We start from the raw sequence: 16,149 nt of genomic DNA on the forward strand, positions 1-16,149 counted from the left end.
TTGTCCTCGTTATTTTATACCTGGCTATACACCTCTAAAGGGGGAGGGGGGGATTTGGGAATCTTATTCCTAAATATTGGTGTTTCATGTTAGCTGGTTCTTACACAATTTCTATGTATTTGCTTGTTTTGACTCAGTTAGCACATTGTGTATAGGCTGTATGCTAATGCCAATAAAAATTTAAATTTAAAAAAAAAAATAAAAAAATATATACTTTGACTAGAAGGGACCCATAGGTTTGCGCTGTGCACCCTGCGGGGGAGTTGGCCAACCCAGCCACCACCTCTGTTTCCCTGCTCTGAAGTGTCGATTTGAAGCTTTCGGGAGTGGGTTTTTGGTTTTTTTTAGGGGGCCTGTTGAAGGCACAGGCCTTTCATGTGGGCATTTGAAAATGTTTAACCTGAAGCCAAACAGTGACATCTCCCCCTCTTTCTTTTTTGTTGGAAAAAGCTATATTTGCTTTTTTTGTACAATAATTGTTGTTTTTCAGATGAGAGCAAAAGGGGCCCCCACGAGAGGTAAGATGTAGCTCAACGTTCACGAGTCCTACTGAAAACTGGGTTCTTCACAGGTCGTGATGCCTTTTATTGGAGCAGCATGGGGATAATCCAAAGAGGATGTGGTCCATGAGTGTTTGAGATACCATCGATCCCTTGCTGAGATGTGTATATTACCAATACCTTAATTCAGTGTTTCCCAGCCCGCATGCCTAACCTGGTTGGCTTTTCAGGATATCCATAATGAATATGCATGGGATAGATTTTGCATGCATTGAAGACCCCAGGGTATGCAGATCTGTCTCATGTATATTCATTGTAGCAATCCTGAAAACCCAACTGGCTGGGTGTGCCTCCAGGAAGAGGGGTTGGGGAAACACTGGCTTAATTTATGTATTTTTAGCTTGAGAAATTTACCCGTTTCAATCATTTGTTATGAACGAAGCAAGGTATAAATCTAAACAATGAGATGGTCTTTGGAAGATTCTTTCTGCAATCCAGCTGTGAATTGTAAAGCCCCTTTCAGCTCTTGCGTCCTTGGTTGACGATGTGTTGATCCATAACCTGCTTTTTTTTTTTTTTTCTCTTTGACCCCCCTCCTCAGGGACCACCTGGTTCTCAACCCTCACCACATGCACAGCCTCCTCCTCACAACCCTAGCAGCATGATGGGACCCCACAGTCAGGTAAGAACGCTCTGACCATCAGGCAGCGACACCGCACTGCAGTGCTTGGCTCAAAGTGGGGGACAGATTACCCTTATCTAAAAAAAAAAAAAGTCATCCGGGCTGTAGGAGAAGCATAAGGACTCTGACAGGCGTGGGGACAGGTAGGCTCCTTTAGTTCTAGGTTGACTTGTTAACTGTAAAAACAAACAGCTCACGCAGAATAATTTGCTTAGTATACGTTTATTTTTTTATGGCTAATTGTTCTGCGGTCCTGTCGCCATCCTGTGTGCTTTATATAAGTTGACACGTTCTTCAGAGTTCGAACGAGCCTTTCCTGGCTGGCACTCAGCACTTGCGTCAAGAGACTTCAGGTGGCCCAGGGCTGCCTTTTTAAGATTGTGGCACCCGTAGGCAGTGCCACGACGACTGGTGCCCCTTTGAAAGCTGTGCTGGCACATGGCGCTATAGCAAGCAGGCTCTGGCTTCTCTTCGGCCCCGGTTATTTGGTGCTTTCAAAATTTGGCACCCTGGGCGATTGCCTATTGTTGCTTGTGCCTAAATCCGGGCCGGAGTTGACCTTTAGGTGAACTTGTTAATTCTCTTCTTTTTCACTATATGCAATTCTTCTGCCTTTTTTTTTTTTTTTTGCCGCTGCTGTTGTTTTCATACGAACGTAAGAAATGCCATTCTGGGATAGACCCAAGTGGCCTGTTGGGTCCTCATCCAGTCTCCAAGAGTGGGAAGAGCCCAGCAGGTCCCAGAGGGCTCGCGTTCTGTCGGGCCGCTGGAGAAAGGCGTGTTCTGCTGACGCAAAGCACCGCCTGCAATTCGGCGCTCGTTTTGTGAGCATAAACCTTAACCACCGATGGCAGCAAGGAGTGTTTTACGCTCGGAAAACGCGCGCTCTAAAATGGGAGTAGTGCTTGAAGGTCCTTTCATGGAAATCCCATGCAAAATGAGGGCGTTAAGCAGTAACTCCCTTATGCTTCGGGGGAACGTTGGCCCGGCCAGGATGGAGCTGTTTCCAGCACAACTGCGCTGGCACATAAAATATGTGGGTAAAAAAAAAAAAAATAATAATAATCCAATTCGCTTTGCGGGTAAGTACTGACTTATCTGGCTATCTGGTGAGTGTTGCTGCTGCCATTTAGCTGGATAAATCAGTGCTTAATCCACAAAGTGCCGCTGCCTGACAGGAACACGTCCCCTCCCTTCCTGAGTAATAATGTGTGTTTGGCCGGTGCTGAATGGCACATTTTTTAAAGGCAATGTTTTGTTTTGTTTTGTTTTTTTGTTTTTTTTTAAGCATTAACATCATATTAGCTTCCTGCATTGGGAGTTGAAAGTAATCTGAGCATTAAAAACCGTGCGCTGAAATCCGTGTTTTAATGCCCGGGTCGCTGCATCGGAGCTGTAATGGAGGGTGAAGCGACTTGTCCCGGGTCACAAGGAGAGCGGACAGTGGAGATTCGAGCCCCGGGCTTGCCAGCCCGCTGCTCCCTCCAATCGCCTTCTTTAGCATCAGATTCCATAGCTTAAGTTATTCATTAAGTGAAAAAAATAATTTCTAAAATGCGATTTCGCTCTGCCGCTGGGAAGCCTCGCGCAAGGTCCTTCAGTGTCGCAAGTTCTCCGCCTCCCTTTGCATTGCTGCTTAATCTGCTGTGGGGCTGCGGGTGTGTGTGTGTAGGGTGGAGAGAGTTTGTTTCCTCTGGAGCGTGCGCTCACCCAATCCCCCTTCTCTTGCAGGCCTTCATGTCGCCGCGATACGCAGGAGGACCCCGGCCCCCCATCAGAATGGGAACTCAGGTAACTCCTCTCTCCCTCTCTCTCTCTCCACCTTCGGTTTGCCGCCGTGCGCAGGGAGCGGGAAAGAGCGGAAACTAAGACGGCCCCGAAACGTCGCAGGATTTACCAGCAGCAGCTTAATTTGAGTTTCTGGAAGAAGTTGGGAGAGGCTGCATTAAGAATATTTTGGATGAGAGCTTGCGGTATCGCATTTATCTAATTGCCTGCGTTGGCCTCTTAGATATTCTGCTCCTTTCTTCCTTCCCTGTTCAGGTTTTGAGCGTCTGCCGGCGGTCCGTGTTATAACTTTAGCGTCGTGCAGATCACCACCGCCGCCGTTAGACTTCCAAAGCTGTGGAGAGAGGGTCCTGAAAAAACCCCCCACTAAAGACTGCTTCCTGTGTTTATAAAGCCCGGGCTTGCCCGTGTTTCTGGCTCCCCCCTGCTCTCAGGCGTGACCTGCTCAGACACGGTTGGGCTTACAGTGTAAACCTTTCTTGGAATTTTTGTAAATTGGGGAAAGGGGGGGAGGGGGAATTCACAGCCTCGCTATTCGGCGGAGAAGCGGCCCACAGGAATGCTTGGAGAGAGATGAAGGGTCAAGTGGAACAGGTCATGTCTGCATTTTAGTTGTTTTTACCTTTATTCTTCCAGCATGAAAACAAAAAAGGGTTTGTTCCTAGTTGCGTGACGTAACCTCTTGCTGTTGATGGAGGTTCTGAAGACTCTCAGGCATTCGTGTCTAACTCCCCGCTTCATAGGGCAAAGTGGTGGATTTTTTAATTTTTAGTTTTTTTTTGTTTGTTTTTTTTTTTAAGGTAAACCTTTCAAGCCTGGGGGATCTGTGGCCTTCTGCAGCGCTTGTGGTGTTTATCATGTGCGTCTTATCTGAGGCTGGAAGGGAGGGAGGGTTAGACTTGGGGTAAGCTCATAAGAACAAGAGAGAGAGAGAGAGAGCCTGCTGGGTCAGAACAAGATCCAGTGAGCCCAGCGTCCTGTCTCCAGCAGTGTCCCGTCAGATCCCAAAACTGGATCTATTTCTCGTTACTCCCAGGGATATAGCGGTGGCTTTCTCTATCCAGCCTTCCTGGAAAATAACGTTTTATGGACTTTTTCCTCAGGAGCCTGTCCAAACCTCTCTTAAAGCTGCTGTGCTAGTCACATCCTCTGGCAACAGGAGCCTCAGCTTGATGGTGCATTGAGTGAAAAAGTGCTTTCTACTGTGTGTTGTAAACTTGCTAGGGTGCCCCTTAGTTTTAAGAAATATTTCTTCAGAGACCGGGCAGTGAGTGCATGGAACAGCCTCCTAGGGGAAGCAAAAGCCACTAACAGAATTTAAGAAAGTGTGGGATAGGGGAAGAGGAAGGGAAGGTAGAGAGCAAGATGTTGTAGCAGGAAGGAAGGAGGAGCCTTGTGGCCATGGTCTGCCATCCCTTTTCTGTCACTCCTGTCTATAAATAAATTGTATATAATCTGAGTACACGCAACAATTATGGTGTTGGAACATATAAGACCCTCAAAAAAAAACAAACAAAACTGTCCAGCCTGTGCTATCAGACCTAGATGTAATTAAATAGGACCATCCACAATTAACTCACCTTCCTCTTTTCCAATTAAACCTGAGAAACCGCACAGGCTGCTAACGGGGAACATAGCATCCATCAAAGATAGACTAACTCATTTAAATTGCATTACAGTCTCTTCATTTTCTACTCAGGCTGCTGACTTTTCAGCTGTGCTACAATTAAGAACTTGGGAAAATGTTAATATCTTTTAAAGGGGTTTTTTATTTTATTTTTAAACTTGATGTCTCGCTTTTTGCAAGCATTTCGGAGTGAGTTAAAACTCAGATCGTAGCCACCCGCACAGAAGGATAGGAATTTCCTGCCTCTCCAGGTAGGGCATGGGATGCGTGGAGGTTAAAAACTGGCCGCTTTCTCTTTGTAAGAGGAAATATTTGGGGGCATAAAAGCAAGAGGACCACCAGTTGAGCCCGTCTCGGGCAGTGTCTTGAACGTGGCAGCAGGACTTGAGTTGAATCGTTTCCCAGCTAGCGGAAACGCTACGTGTGCAGCTGGGGTTCCCAGCAGTTTCCTCCTCTTCCTTTGTCCTTTCTGCTCCGTCAGAACCAGGACTGGTATCTGACGCCGTGAGCCCTCATTCACAACCACCTAGGGATTTCCACCCCCATTTTATTTTACAGCTCCTCTCCGCTTATGTTCAGTCCGGTCCTGGGCTGGTGGGGAGGGTGGTGCCCCAGAGCTCCTTCCAGAGCCCTGAATCTGGCCACTAGGTGGCGCCCTTTTAAGCAATGACCATGACTCCCTCTCCCACTGCAGCCCATGGACTGTGAACGCTGCCTCTCCAGCTGATCGGGGGGGGGGCACGACTCTTCCTGCCTGGCAGTGCACGCAGCTCTGCAGTTGTGTGAAGAAGGTAGAAACCGGTCTTTAGACCTTACCACTTACTTTGACCTGCAGGCTCAAATGGCCAAGTGTAGTGTTTGATGGCTGGGGCTTCTGCTTCCTGGTGCAGGACGATGCTGCTGAGCTGGAAAAAAAAAAAAAAAGTTAAAGCAATCCACGTGACAACTCCCGTTCAGGTGTAGCTTCCAAAGGTTCTAAGACAGTTCTGCGGACTTCTGGTAGTGCAATACAGGTCAGCGGTTCTGGTAGTGCAATACAGAGCAGCGGTTCTGGTAGTGCAATACAGGTCAGCAGTTCTGGTAGTGCTATACGGGTCAGCTATTCTGGTAGTGCAATACAGGTCAGCGGTTCTGGTAGTGCAATACAGGTCAGCGGTTCTGGTTGTGCAATACAGGTCAGCGGTTCTGGTAGTGCAATACAGAGCAGCGGTTCTGGTAGTGCTATACAGGTCAGCGGTTCTGGTTGTGCAATACAGGTCAGCGGTTCTGGTAGTGCTATACGGGTCAGCGGTTCTGGTAGTGCAATACGGGTCAGCGGTTCTGGTAGTGCTATACAGAGCAGCGGTTCTGGTAGTGCTATACTGAGCAGCAGTTCTGTAGTGCAATACAGGTCAGCGGTTCTGGTAGTGCAGTACAGGTCAGCGGTTCTGGTAGTGCTATACAGGTCAGCAGTTCTGGTAGTGCTATACTGAGCAGCAGTTCTGTACCCTTGTTGGCATAACCTTGGTGTGAGTGTGGTTGGTGCTGTTAGATTATGTTAAGGAACGTGACAGAGAGGGAGTTGGGGTGAATGTGGAGGGGGTAATTCTCCCTGCTCCTGCACAGAGCGGCTGAGGTGCTAGGAGACTTCCTGGGGGGCTGGTTTCGCCCCCTCTGTGGGAGATGCGTACATTTCGGCCATGGGAAGTTTTCCTTTCTTCCTGCGAGGTGCTGCTGGCTTTATAAGGTTGGGTGAGTTTTGTTTCTACATTTGAGATACTGTGGACCTATTTTAAGGCATAATTAGTGCTGCTGCAAGGGATTTTCTTTTTCAAAACAGAGAGAAACTGCTTTTGCTTTGAAAGTTAATTACAAAGATAAAACAAACATAGGTGTAAACTGTAAATTAAAGCAAATTATTCTTTCAAGTAAAGTGACAAGCTGTGGGGGGAGGCTGGTTGGTTAGGAGCAAAAAGCAGGAGCAATGCAGACGAGAAGCAGATATTGGCTGGATCTGTGGCATGGCCAGAAGCTCAAGGGCCCTGAAACCTTAACTGGGTTCCAGCAAGCGGGATTTCTGGAACTGTGGTTGCTCCTTTGTAGGCTGATAACGGGGGCTCTGGTGTTGCTTGCTGCTATTCTCTCTCTCTCTCTCTCACTGGGTACTTAGAGTTGGGGGGGTGGGTATCCTATCAGTTTTTATTATTATTTTTTTTTTATTTTATACATTTTTTTTTTAAAATGTCTGCTGTATGCTTGTGATTGGAAGTTACGTCGAATTGCTGGCACTTTGAATGCTTGAATTTTTAAAGCAGTTTCGACGCAGGCGGTTTGAGCAAGCTTTGCAGGAGTCAGTTGCTCCTCCGTGAGAGCTGCTTTCTAGTACTGTCCCGAGTACATCCAAATATATACAATCAAATTAGTGCACCACGCAAACATCAGAGACCGGTCATTCTCTACAGCAGGCCCTTCCATGTGGAACGCCATGCCTCCGGACCTCAGACTGGAGACTTGTCTAACAACTTTTAAAAAGAAACTAAAGACATGGCTGTTCAGCCAAGCCTTCCCCACCACAAACTCCATTGCCTGATCTAGAATTGTTCACCACACATCTCTGTAAACAAAACTTTTCCAAATTTTTCATGCCTAATATCCATTAAAGAGAGGTTGGCTCCTAGCCCCCTCCACTGTATATAGTATTTATTCTATTTTATTGCACTTTATATATTTATTGCTCCGTTCACCCCTTCTTTATTTTCCTACTCCAAGTTAAGGCTTCCTTGTTATAATGTAACTGTATGCTCTGTATCTCTTGTTGATTGGTTAATTGTATATTCTACTTAGTTCATTGTAAACCGAATTGATTTGATTTGTATCAAGAAATTCGGTATATAAAAGCCTTAATAAATAAAATAAATAAAAATATCGAACCATTCCAAATTGCCTGAAACCTTAGACCCATTAGCAATACCCACGGAGTGCTTGTAGGGTTTGGCGTTCCTCTTCCCCTCTAATCTTGCCCCTGTATAAGGAAGGTTAGCCCGTGCCAAGCACCTGGAGTTGTGCCTTCTTATTGATTTTAGTTCTGCGGAGCTCCCTTGGGGACTGAAGGAGGGCTTCTGAAGAAGGACCCGGATTTTCCTCCTGGTGTGGGGGTGTAGGGACTCAAATTGCTGCTAAGTTTTCAAGTGCTGGCTCGGTGGTGCTTGGGGCACAGAGGGTGTGGATGCAGGTTGGAGTGGGGGAGGGGGATCTTTATTAGGTGGGGGTGGGGGGGGGAGCACTGGACTCAGCACTTGCCCTTAAAAATGCAGTCGTCTGGCCCGGTTCATGGTGTAGAGAATGCCGCAGCGGAAAAGGAGTCCCTGCTCCGGACGGTGGTGACGCCCAGTGGCCGGATCCCGGGCTTCCGGAAGATGCACGGCCTCTGTCCCAAGGGCTGTCCCTGCAATGACTGAGTTAAGTCAGTTGGAGAAATATAAAATGGGGGGACGGGGGGGACAAATAATCCTTTGTTGTTAGATGGGAATGAAGGCTCATGGTGCGCTGGATCCCAGCCCTGGTTTTGAATGAGCTTGAAAGCCCAGCAGAAAGGAGCAGAAAGAAATTGCTGTGGCTCGCCAAAACGGTGACGTTGCAGATAAAAGATTCTGCCTCCAAGAAGGAGTAGAAGAGGGAGCTCCCTGACGCCAGCTCAGCGTTTCGGCAGAGTTCATAGAATCCCGTTTTATTGCTGCTGGTTCCCTCCAGTCTGGGGCGCGAATGCTGGTCCTGCCCGATGGAAGGTGCACGGAGCGTGTGATATGTGCGCAGGATCTGGGTGTCTCTCTCTCTCTCTGAGCCCCCTCACAGTGTATGGAGGGGTGAGATGGGCACGTCTGCTGGAAACCCGTGCACCGTTGGTCATGTGGTGTGGGCAGAACTCTCCATTCAGGTGGCGTGAGGACAATTAAAAAAAAAAAAAATTGTAAGCAAAATATAAAATCCTACTATCACAGAAAATGTGTACATTCAATTGACTGCTTAAGTTTCAAAGATTGTTTTATACTAATTTTGTGTGTGCGCCACTTTCACGTTTCTGCTGTTCTGTGCATGCCACTCACTCTGCCTCCCTTCTAGCCCCCAGGAGCTGTTCCGGGTGCACAGCCGCTGCTACCCAACTCACTGGACCCCACGCGGCAGCAAGGTGAGAGAGATCCTGGACGTTTAGAAGAAAAGGCAGTAGATGGTGGCAGGAAAAAAAAAAAAAAAAGCCACTAAGCCCCACCCAGTCTGCTCAATTATCTCTGTCCACACCGCCAAGGGATATATCCCAGCTGCCAGCCCGCGGGTCGCACCAAGTCCAACATCCTGTCTGCCAGGTCGCCAGTGCCTGGCAGAGCCCATAAAACCACAGCGAGCTCCCGCTACTCGGTCCCAGGGAATGGCAATAGCTTTCTGTAGTCTTAACCTGAACATAGGGAGGGGTGGGCAACAAATGTTTTAAAATACGTTAGCAGCCAGGTGTTTGTTTTATTTATTTATGGGCTTTTCCTGCAGGAAGTTGCCCCGACCTCTTTCTTTCGTTAGAAGAGCGTTACGGGATCGTCCCATGTGGATCCCTTCCGATGCTTCTTTCCCCCAGTCCTTAAAGGCAAAGCTCTGTTGCCCGAGTAGCCAGGGCTTATCGGCATCGGGGCCGGTGGCTCTCGCGTTACTCAGCCCGCCGGGGCAGACTCTGCGCCCTCGCGGTTTCCGCTCGCTCCTCCAGTTATTACTTCTGCCCTTTCTCGCGCCTGCCTGGCCGTAACCTCTGCTGTGGTTTTTTGCCTCCCACAGGACACCCAAACATGGGGGGACCGATGCAGAGAATGAATCCTCCGCGAGGGATGGGCCCGTTGGGTCCTGGGCCTCAGGTAAGACCTCAGCAGGTGTCCCTGCTGCTGCCTGTTCACAGAACGTTTTTTTTATTCAGTCAATGTGTCGGTAAAAAAAAAGAAAAGCAGATATAACTGGAGGAGGGCAGCGATAGATTTGTGTCCGTGTGTAAAGATTTCCACTCCTTGAAGCAACCTTTCAGTTTCTCTTTTGGGGGGGGGGGGGGGGAGGGTAAAGTATTAAGTTGGGGAGGCAGAAAGAGATGAGGTTAGAACCAAGTGAAACGAGCTGAGGGGAAGGGGTGTGGGAGGCCCCGAATGTTTCAGATTTGAATGCAGAGTTGGGATGGGGCAGAGTGATTGGGGGGGGGAGGGGTGAGCCCCTCGCAGCTCCACAGGCGAGAGCGGCGCGCGCACTCCTGGGTGATCTCGCCCGCTGCCGCCGTGACTCCCAACCTTCAGTCTCTAGGCCGGCTCAGCTGACTCTTTTCTTCTGTTGATGGAAAATGAGCTGCTTTTGATGTTGTGCTTTCACCAGGTTTCCTCTCCTGGGAGTTCTTATTTGCCATGTGAAAGCAGACTTGTCGGCTGTGGGTAGTATGGGCATTCGGCTCGGCAAGTCGCTCTTGGGAGCTTGGGTTTGTGTTGCAACAGGATTTGTAAACAGCTGGAGGGGAAGGTTGGGCCAGTGTTTACCAACCTTTTTCAAGCCCAGCACACACACACACACACTAACACACACACCTGCATTAACACAAATGTGTGGCACACCGACCTACAATGGCGCAGGCAGCGTGGGCATGAAGAGGCCTCTCCCACTCAAAGGGAAAGGCCCATCGGAACGGATCAGTTCTCCTGCACTTGTGAGTGGAGGGAAGGGAGAAGTCCTGTGTGGTGTGAGCAGCTTGGCTCAGTCAACTTTTGGGCCTCTGCACGTGACCGCCAGACCTCCTCCACAGCTGCTGCTGCTGCTGCTCTCAACACTCGGCGAGTCTCATCCAGTGCCCGCTCTCGCTGCCTCGCTCGGCTCGGGGGGGGGGGGGGGGGTAAGACAGAGGCCAGAAGGACAAAGGAGGAAGATGAGAAGATGCTGCATGGGCCGCGGGACATGGGGCCTGGCTGTCCATTAATCTCCAGGGCTCGGGCTGTAGCAGAGAGGAAGAGGCGTGCATGACTACGTACGTAGCTTCTCGGAAAGCATTTCCTACGTGTCTAAGAGCCGCCGCCGGTATTTCTTGTGGGCCGCGAAGTTGCCGGGTACAGGGGCTGGCCTGGATCTAAGCATCAGGCAGTGGTGACAGGAAGGTCAAACCTGATCAGGTCCGGCGGCACGCTGGTTGTGAAACAGTGGGACTTGCTTTAAGGGATCCTGTGTTTTTTCCCCCCTAAGCCGCTGCTGCTCATCTTGCCCTGTCGGCCTGCCGAGAAGCAGCCTCTCACCCACGTCTTCATGGCTCTCCAGGCACCTCCACGGCACGCTGTGCACCCGCTTGGCGCTGGGTGAGGTGGAGGAGCGCCTCCAGCTTAAAACGATGTTTCTTCCTGAGCACACCTAAGGGGACAGGTGGCGCTCTCGAGGGCTGTGGCCAGTCCGTTGGACAGGAAAGATTTGAAGGTTCAGTGTGTGGGGGACGATTTTACTCACATCCGGCAGTCGAGGCCTACGGCTCTTCTCGAGACTTCTGGGCCATGCGTGACCTCTGCCTCTGGGCTGTGAGGGACTCTGCCCAGAGCCCCCAGGGGTTTTGCTGGATCCCAATTAAAGATAAGCAGTGGAATTTGGTGAAGGAATGGCCAATTCCCTAATTATACAGTTACCTTACCTATGGGCATAATTCCCCGGTTACGGGCGGTGTCTACGTAGGATTGCATTATTTTATAAAATGCAGTTTATTCATTTATTTATTCAGCATATGACGACATCGGCACCTGCTAGCCACACCCTAGCTTGCTCTATAGCGCCTTCGTCGTGGCGAGCCTCTTACCAGGGGATGGTCTCTGCTCGCCCTGCCGTCATGGTGCTAACTGGTCCCGAGACATTTTCTGGTCTCGTTAAAAACCCAGGAGGACCAGAGGAAGCTCCTCTGCCTTTTCTTCCGGCCCATAGCAGTTTGTTACTGAAAAATGAAAACCCCCTTCCAGTCCTGTTTCCCTGCCCATCCCTCTAACCCCGGGCGCAGATCTGATTTAATCTGTCTCTCTTCGGTCTTGCCCTCCCCGTGCTGTCCCGCTGCCACGGCTCTTCGGTGGCTTTGCATGGTGCGCGCTTTCCGGCTTGCTCGTTTCTTGCCGTTTCTGGTGACGTGGCCTCCCCCCCCCCCCCCCCGTCTCTCGATATTCTCTGGAGGACGAGAGCAGTGGTCCCCGGGGGTTTTCAGCTCCTCGTCTGATGGCAAGCGAAGTGGGGGAAGGGAAGACCGTGGTCACTTTTCAGGAAGGTCACTTACCCAGCAGCCTGACGGGAGAGAGATTCCTCATCCCCGACTCCCAGAAGCAGCTGTGTGTGGGGGAAGGAATGGGGGACCCCTGTCGACTGCTGGAGCTTTTTCCATGGCGCAGTTTTGGTGTTTGGTTTTTTTTTTTTTTTCCTCTCCCAATCGCTGTGCATCCTGATGTTTCAGTGGTACGTTGCAGCCAGCTGGAAGTCGGTAATGGGTCTAAAGCCCATAATAACAGGCTCCCGTAATCATGATTACAGGCGTTGGGTTACAGCAGTTAGGTGAACCAGAGAGAGCACAGACTGGAATCCCCTCCGTGCTGTGTGGAAGTAAGAAAACACTATAACTCTGCAGCTTTAGGAGAAACGTGCCGTGCTCATAAGCCCCCCCAAACCTTCCAAATTATAGAGGAGAAGCTTTTTAAAGGGACCTCCTGCACCTCCCCGGTGTTTCCGTAGCTGCATCACGTTTTAAACCGATCGTGCGTCGTGCTCGGCTGCGTTCCCTAGGCGCAGCTTTGCCCTTTGATGCGTCACTTGTGTTCATTTAACTAAGAATGTTGCAGGTTTTTGTCGAATATCTTTATGGAAATGGAGGAGCAGGAAACTTACTCATCATTTTTGTACGGCCCTCCCCCCCGCACCCCCCACAAAAAGGGTGCAAAGTTTGTAAATCCAAGTGATCGTTCACGTGCAGCGGTCAGGGGAGAGGGCCTGTCGTGCAGGTGTAAGTCCCTGTTTCGGAGGGCTGGCGGCACTCAGAAGGCTGAGTAGTGACCGTTGGTGGCAGGGCAGGCCAACTCCAGGCAGCCACTGGGGAGGGGGCTCTGCCACAAAAGAGCTGGTTTCTTATAGCCAGTGAGCTCCATCTCGTGTGTCCTGGGCTCAGCCTCTTGCACCTCTGGAGACTTCATCTTTTTTTTTTTTTTTTAACCTGTGCTCCCTGGTTCTGCTCGGGTTGTGTCCTCGATGGGCTGCTTTCCATTCATCAAGGACGACACCAGAGTTGGTGCAATGGGTAGAAGTGGTTTCAAAGAATATTATTATTTTGAGTGGTTTGTGATGATGCGAGTTTTGGATGCATCGCACTGCAGTGGCTGATGTTGGTTTGAGCAGTCTGGACCCCTGCGCGATCGTTTCGGGAATTTTTTATTTTTTTTTTCCATGTATTACATTTCTTGCTCGCCCGTAGAAACAAAAGTGCTCCAGAAGAATTACAAAATTAAAATGCAAACAAAAACGGCTACAGGACAAACAAAATACCAAAAAAAGTAGAAAAGCAGTCTGGTTGCTTTACTTAGCTCGACTTTGCTGCTGCCCCAAGGAGACACTGGAAAAACTGTTAAAGATTGGGTTACTGTGTGGAGGGGGAACCAGGAACTTATCCTCTGCTTGAATTTCTTTGTGTTACTTTTTTTTTTATAATTTCTTTTCCTCTTTGTTGCATTACTTGCATTAAGCAAATTGAAGCAACAGACTTGGTCGGCACTGCAGAATTTCCTCTGAGCTGTAGCTGAGTCTCAGCCCTGTCAGTTTGCAGATCTTCTCTGCTGCTGCTGGCAATGGATTTGGGCCAAGCCTGACAGTGTCCCTCTGATTATAACATGAGCTTTATGCAAACAGTGCTGCCTTGTGCTTTTACATCTTCAGAAACTTCTATCCAGCCACCTCTTAGGGTAAGGGGGGGGGGGGGGGGAGGGTAACCTGGTACCATGGTCTTGGTGCACAAACTGATTTGTAAGGGAGCGAGAAATGATCATGACCCAGTTACAGTTCAGTAAAGTGTGGTGCAGGGACATAAGATGCACCATGAATGTGGATCCCAACCAGAGAGCTGTAACGTAAAATACCTGTCATCTGTAGGGGGAAAAGTGCTTTTTGGCCATCAGAAGGGCAGAAGTGACCTGAGCAGCAGCAGCCTCCCCGATTGCTCCCTTTTGTGTGCGTGTTGGAGGGGTTAAGGTGTCGGTGGCAGGGCAGATTCCTCTGACTTGCAGATGCTTGGCTGCTGTAGCTGATTTATGTAGAGTAATGTAGGGTTTACTACTCGCCTTTTTTGAAAGAAATTCGCCCAAGGCAAATGAAATAAGCAGAGACTTAGGTGTAAGGGCACGTGAGGAAACGGGAGTCCATGGAATCCTATGAAAACCAGGAGCCACGTAACAGCAGCACAACTGAAATAAGCAAGCATCAGTATGATAAGCAAGAAGGTCCATAGAATCATGGATCCTGCCCGAGACAAATACAGTACTGACACGGGCTTTGCCTTCTGCACATACACCAGCATATATACACACACAGGGTGATGGCAGCTCCCTTCTGTGATATAATGTTGTATGAGCTCTGCTGTTAAAAGGTTATTTAATTGCTATATATGTATTTTTATTTTTCTCAGATTAAAGTTGTTTTTTTCTGCTGCTAACCATCTGGTATTTTCTTTGTTTTTTCCCTTCTCGTTATGGTAGACTGATCCTTGGTTATCGTTGCAGAACTATGGCGGCGGAATGAGGCCTCCACCCAACTCCTTAGGGCCCAGCATGCCTGGGATCAACATGTAAGGCCCCGAGCAGCTTTTGTTTTCAGGGGCAGCGGTGGGAGTAAAGCTGGGCCGGAGCACCGCGCATGGCCTCAGCTTGGTAGTCGGGCATTCCATACGTACAGGTTACCAGGCTGAGTCTGGGGTTTGTGTTTGTATCTTGCAGGGGTCCAGGAGCAGGCAGGCCGTGGCCGAACCCCAATAGTGGAAATTCAGTAAGTAATTTAGATTTGTTTATCACTTGGATTTATCACTGTCTTTTTTTTTTTTTTTTAAGGATTCACTCAAAGCGGGTTTTTGTAGCCATACGATAACCTATTTCTGGCTCCCCTGGATTCTGCTTGCTCCTTGAAGGATACAATTAAGGAACTGTGATTGGTTGAGGGGAGAGTTGTTTCTGAATGAAGAGCCCAACAAAACACATCGGTTGTTTAATTGTCCATTCGGTTTGACATAGCAAAATGGATTTCCTTTTGTGAAACTGCCGCTACTGCCACGTGCACCTTCAGAGAGTTCTTCGGAGCAGGAAATGGAGCAAGATCCAACCCTCCCAGCAGATCAGAGTGCTGTTCCCACGTCCTCTGTCCTCCCACCCCTCCCCACCCCCCTTCTTTTCCACTGCTACTCAGTAGTGTGGGTGATTGGGGGAAAATCCTTGCGTTAATCACGTGCTTACCTAGTGAGCGCAACCAGTCGTCATCCACAAACCCCCCCCAGCCGACGTCAGTGAGTGGGGGAAACCCTTATCCAGGTGCAATCACTGGAAAAATTGTGGCGGCCGGAGTTGAGCAGGCCCTGTGCGTAGCTGCTGCTGTGAGTCTGTCTTGCCGGGGGTGTGCGTAAGGAGCGAGCGTTTTGTCTGGAGGAAGCGTTTCACCAGCAGAGAGCTGTGTAATTATATGCATGCATATACAGACTTTGGAAGAGCAAGCCTTCCTGTGGCCAGCTGCACACGTGGAAAACAAAGGAGCATCTGCTGTTGAGCACAGGCCCCAGCCTTACTGAGACACGTTTGTTTTTGTTTTTTTTGTCCCTTTTGCTGCATGGTTGTTTTTTTTTTCTCTTTACAATAGCTTTTCCTGTAGTCAAAAGTTGGCGAGAGACAGTCTGATTTCCTGAGTTCCATAGCTCTGTGTTAGTAGAGTGATCTAACCACGTTTCAGAGTGTGCATCTTTTGATGTAATAAATATTCGCATATTAATTCTCTTGTGCTGCTCGGGCGAGACAGGCCACAGCCAGCTGGGGTAGATTATGCCGTGGTTTTGTCCCGGAAGGTGGGGGGATGGGAACTGTGGGTTTTGGGTAGGCTTTCTCCCAGGGCGTAACAGTGTATGAGAGACATTAACATTGCAAGGACTGGGTTGTTAAAGCTGGGTGTAATGCTGCATTACAGAGGTTATAATTTTCTCGCAATGTCCTGTTTATAGATTCCGTACTCCTCTTCATCACCCGGCACATATGTGGTAAGTAATATAAAAAGTGCTTTGTTTTAGCTTCTTTGACACAATAACTGTAAAGATTTTATTGCATGGATTTTATTTTATTATTGATGGTAGTTTTACTTTTATCATTTGCTATTTTTTTTTTTTTTTAGTAACTTTTTATACTTTGTTTTACTTCTTGTTTTATATTTTACAATGATTGTTGTTCCTCACCTTGAACTTGCATGAAAAACAGGTTATAAATTGAAATAAGGTTTCCCTTTCATTTAGTTATAATAACCTCGTGCAAAAAGTAACAACA

General features: G+C 48.7%; 1 protein-coding gene across 2 annotated transcripts in view; it reads left to right on the forward strand.

Annotated features, from left to right (window-relative positions):
- SSBP3 (single stranded DNA binding protein 3) overlaps nt 1–16,149 on the forward strand; it is a 186,509-nt gene that overhangs the window by 157,753 nt on the left and 12,607 nt on the right. The window contains exons 6-12 of one of the 2 annotated variants that reach the window (XM_029617538.1): nt 1,102–1,182; nt 2,914–2,973; nt 8,696–8,762; nt 9,395–9,471; nt 14,359–14,423; nt 14,572–14,620; nt 15,834–15,869. In XM_029617538.1, coding sequence (XP_029473398.1) covers nt 1,102–1,182; nt 2,914–2,973; nt 8,696–8,762; nt 9,395–9,471; nt 14,359–14,423; nt 14,572–14,620; nt 15,834–15,869 — 435 coding nt within the window. Of the gene's footprint in view, nt 1–1,101; nt 1,183–2,913; nt 2,974–8,695; nt 8,763–9,394; nt 9,472–14,334; nt 14,424–14,571; nt 14,621–15,833; nt 15,870–16,149 lie in introns of both variants that reach the window. The other variant, XM_029617537.1, reaches the window with a different exon arrangement.

Source organism: Rhinatrema bivittatum, chromosome 10 (assembly GCF_901001135.1).
Source record: "Rhinatrema bivittatum chromosome 10, aRhiBiv1.1, whole genome shotgun sequence".
Taxonomy (NCBI): Eukaryota; Metazoa; Chordata; class Amphibia; order Gymnophiona; family Rhinatrematidae; genus Rhinatrema; species Rhinatrema bivittatum.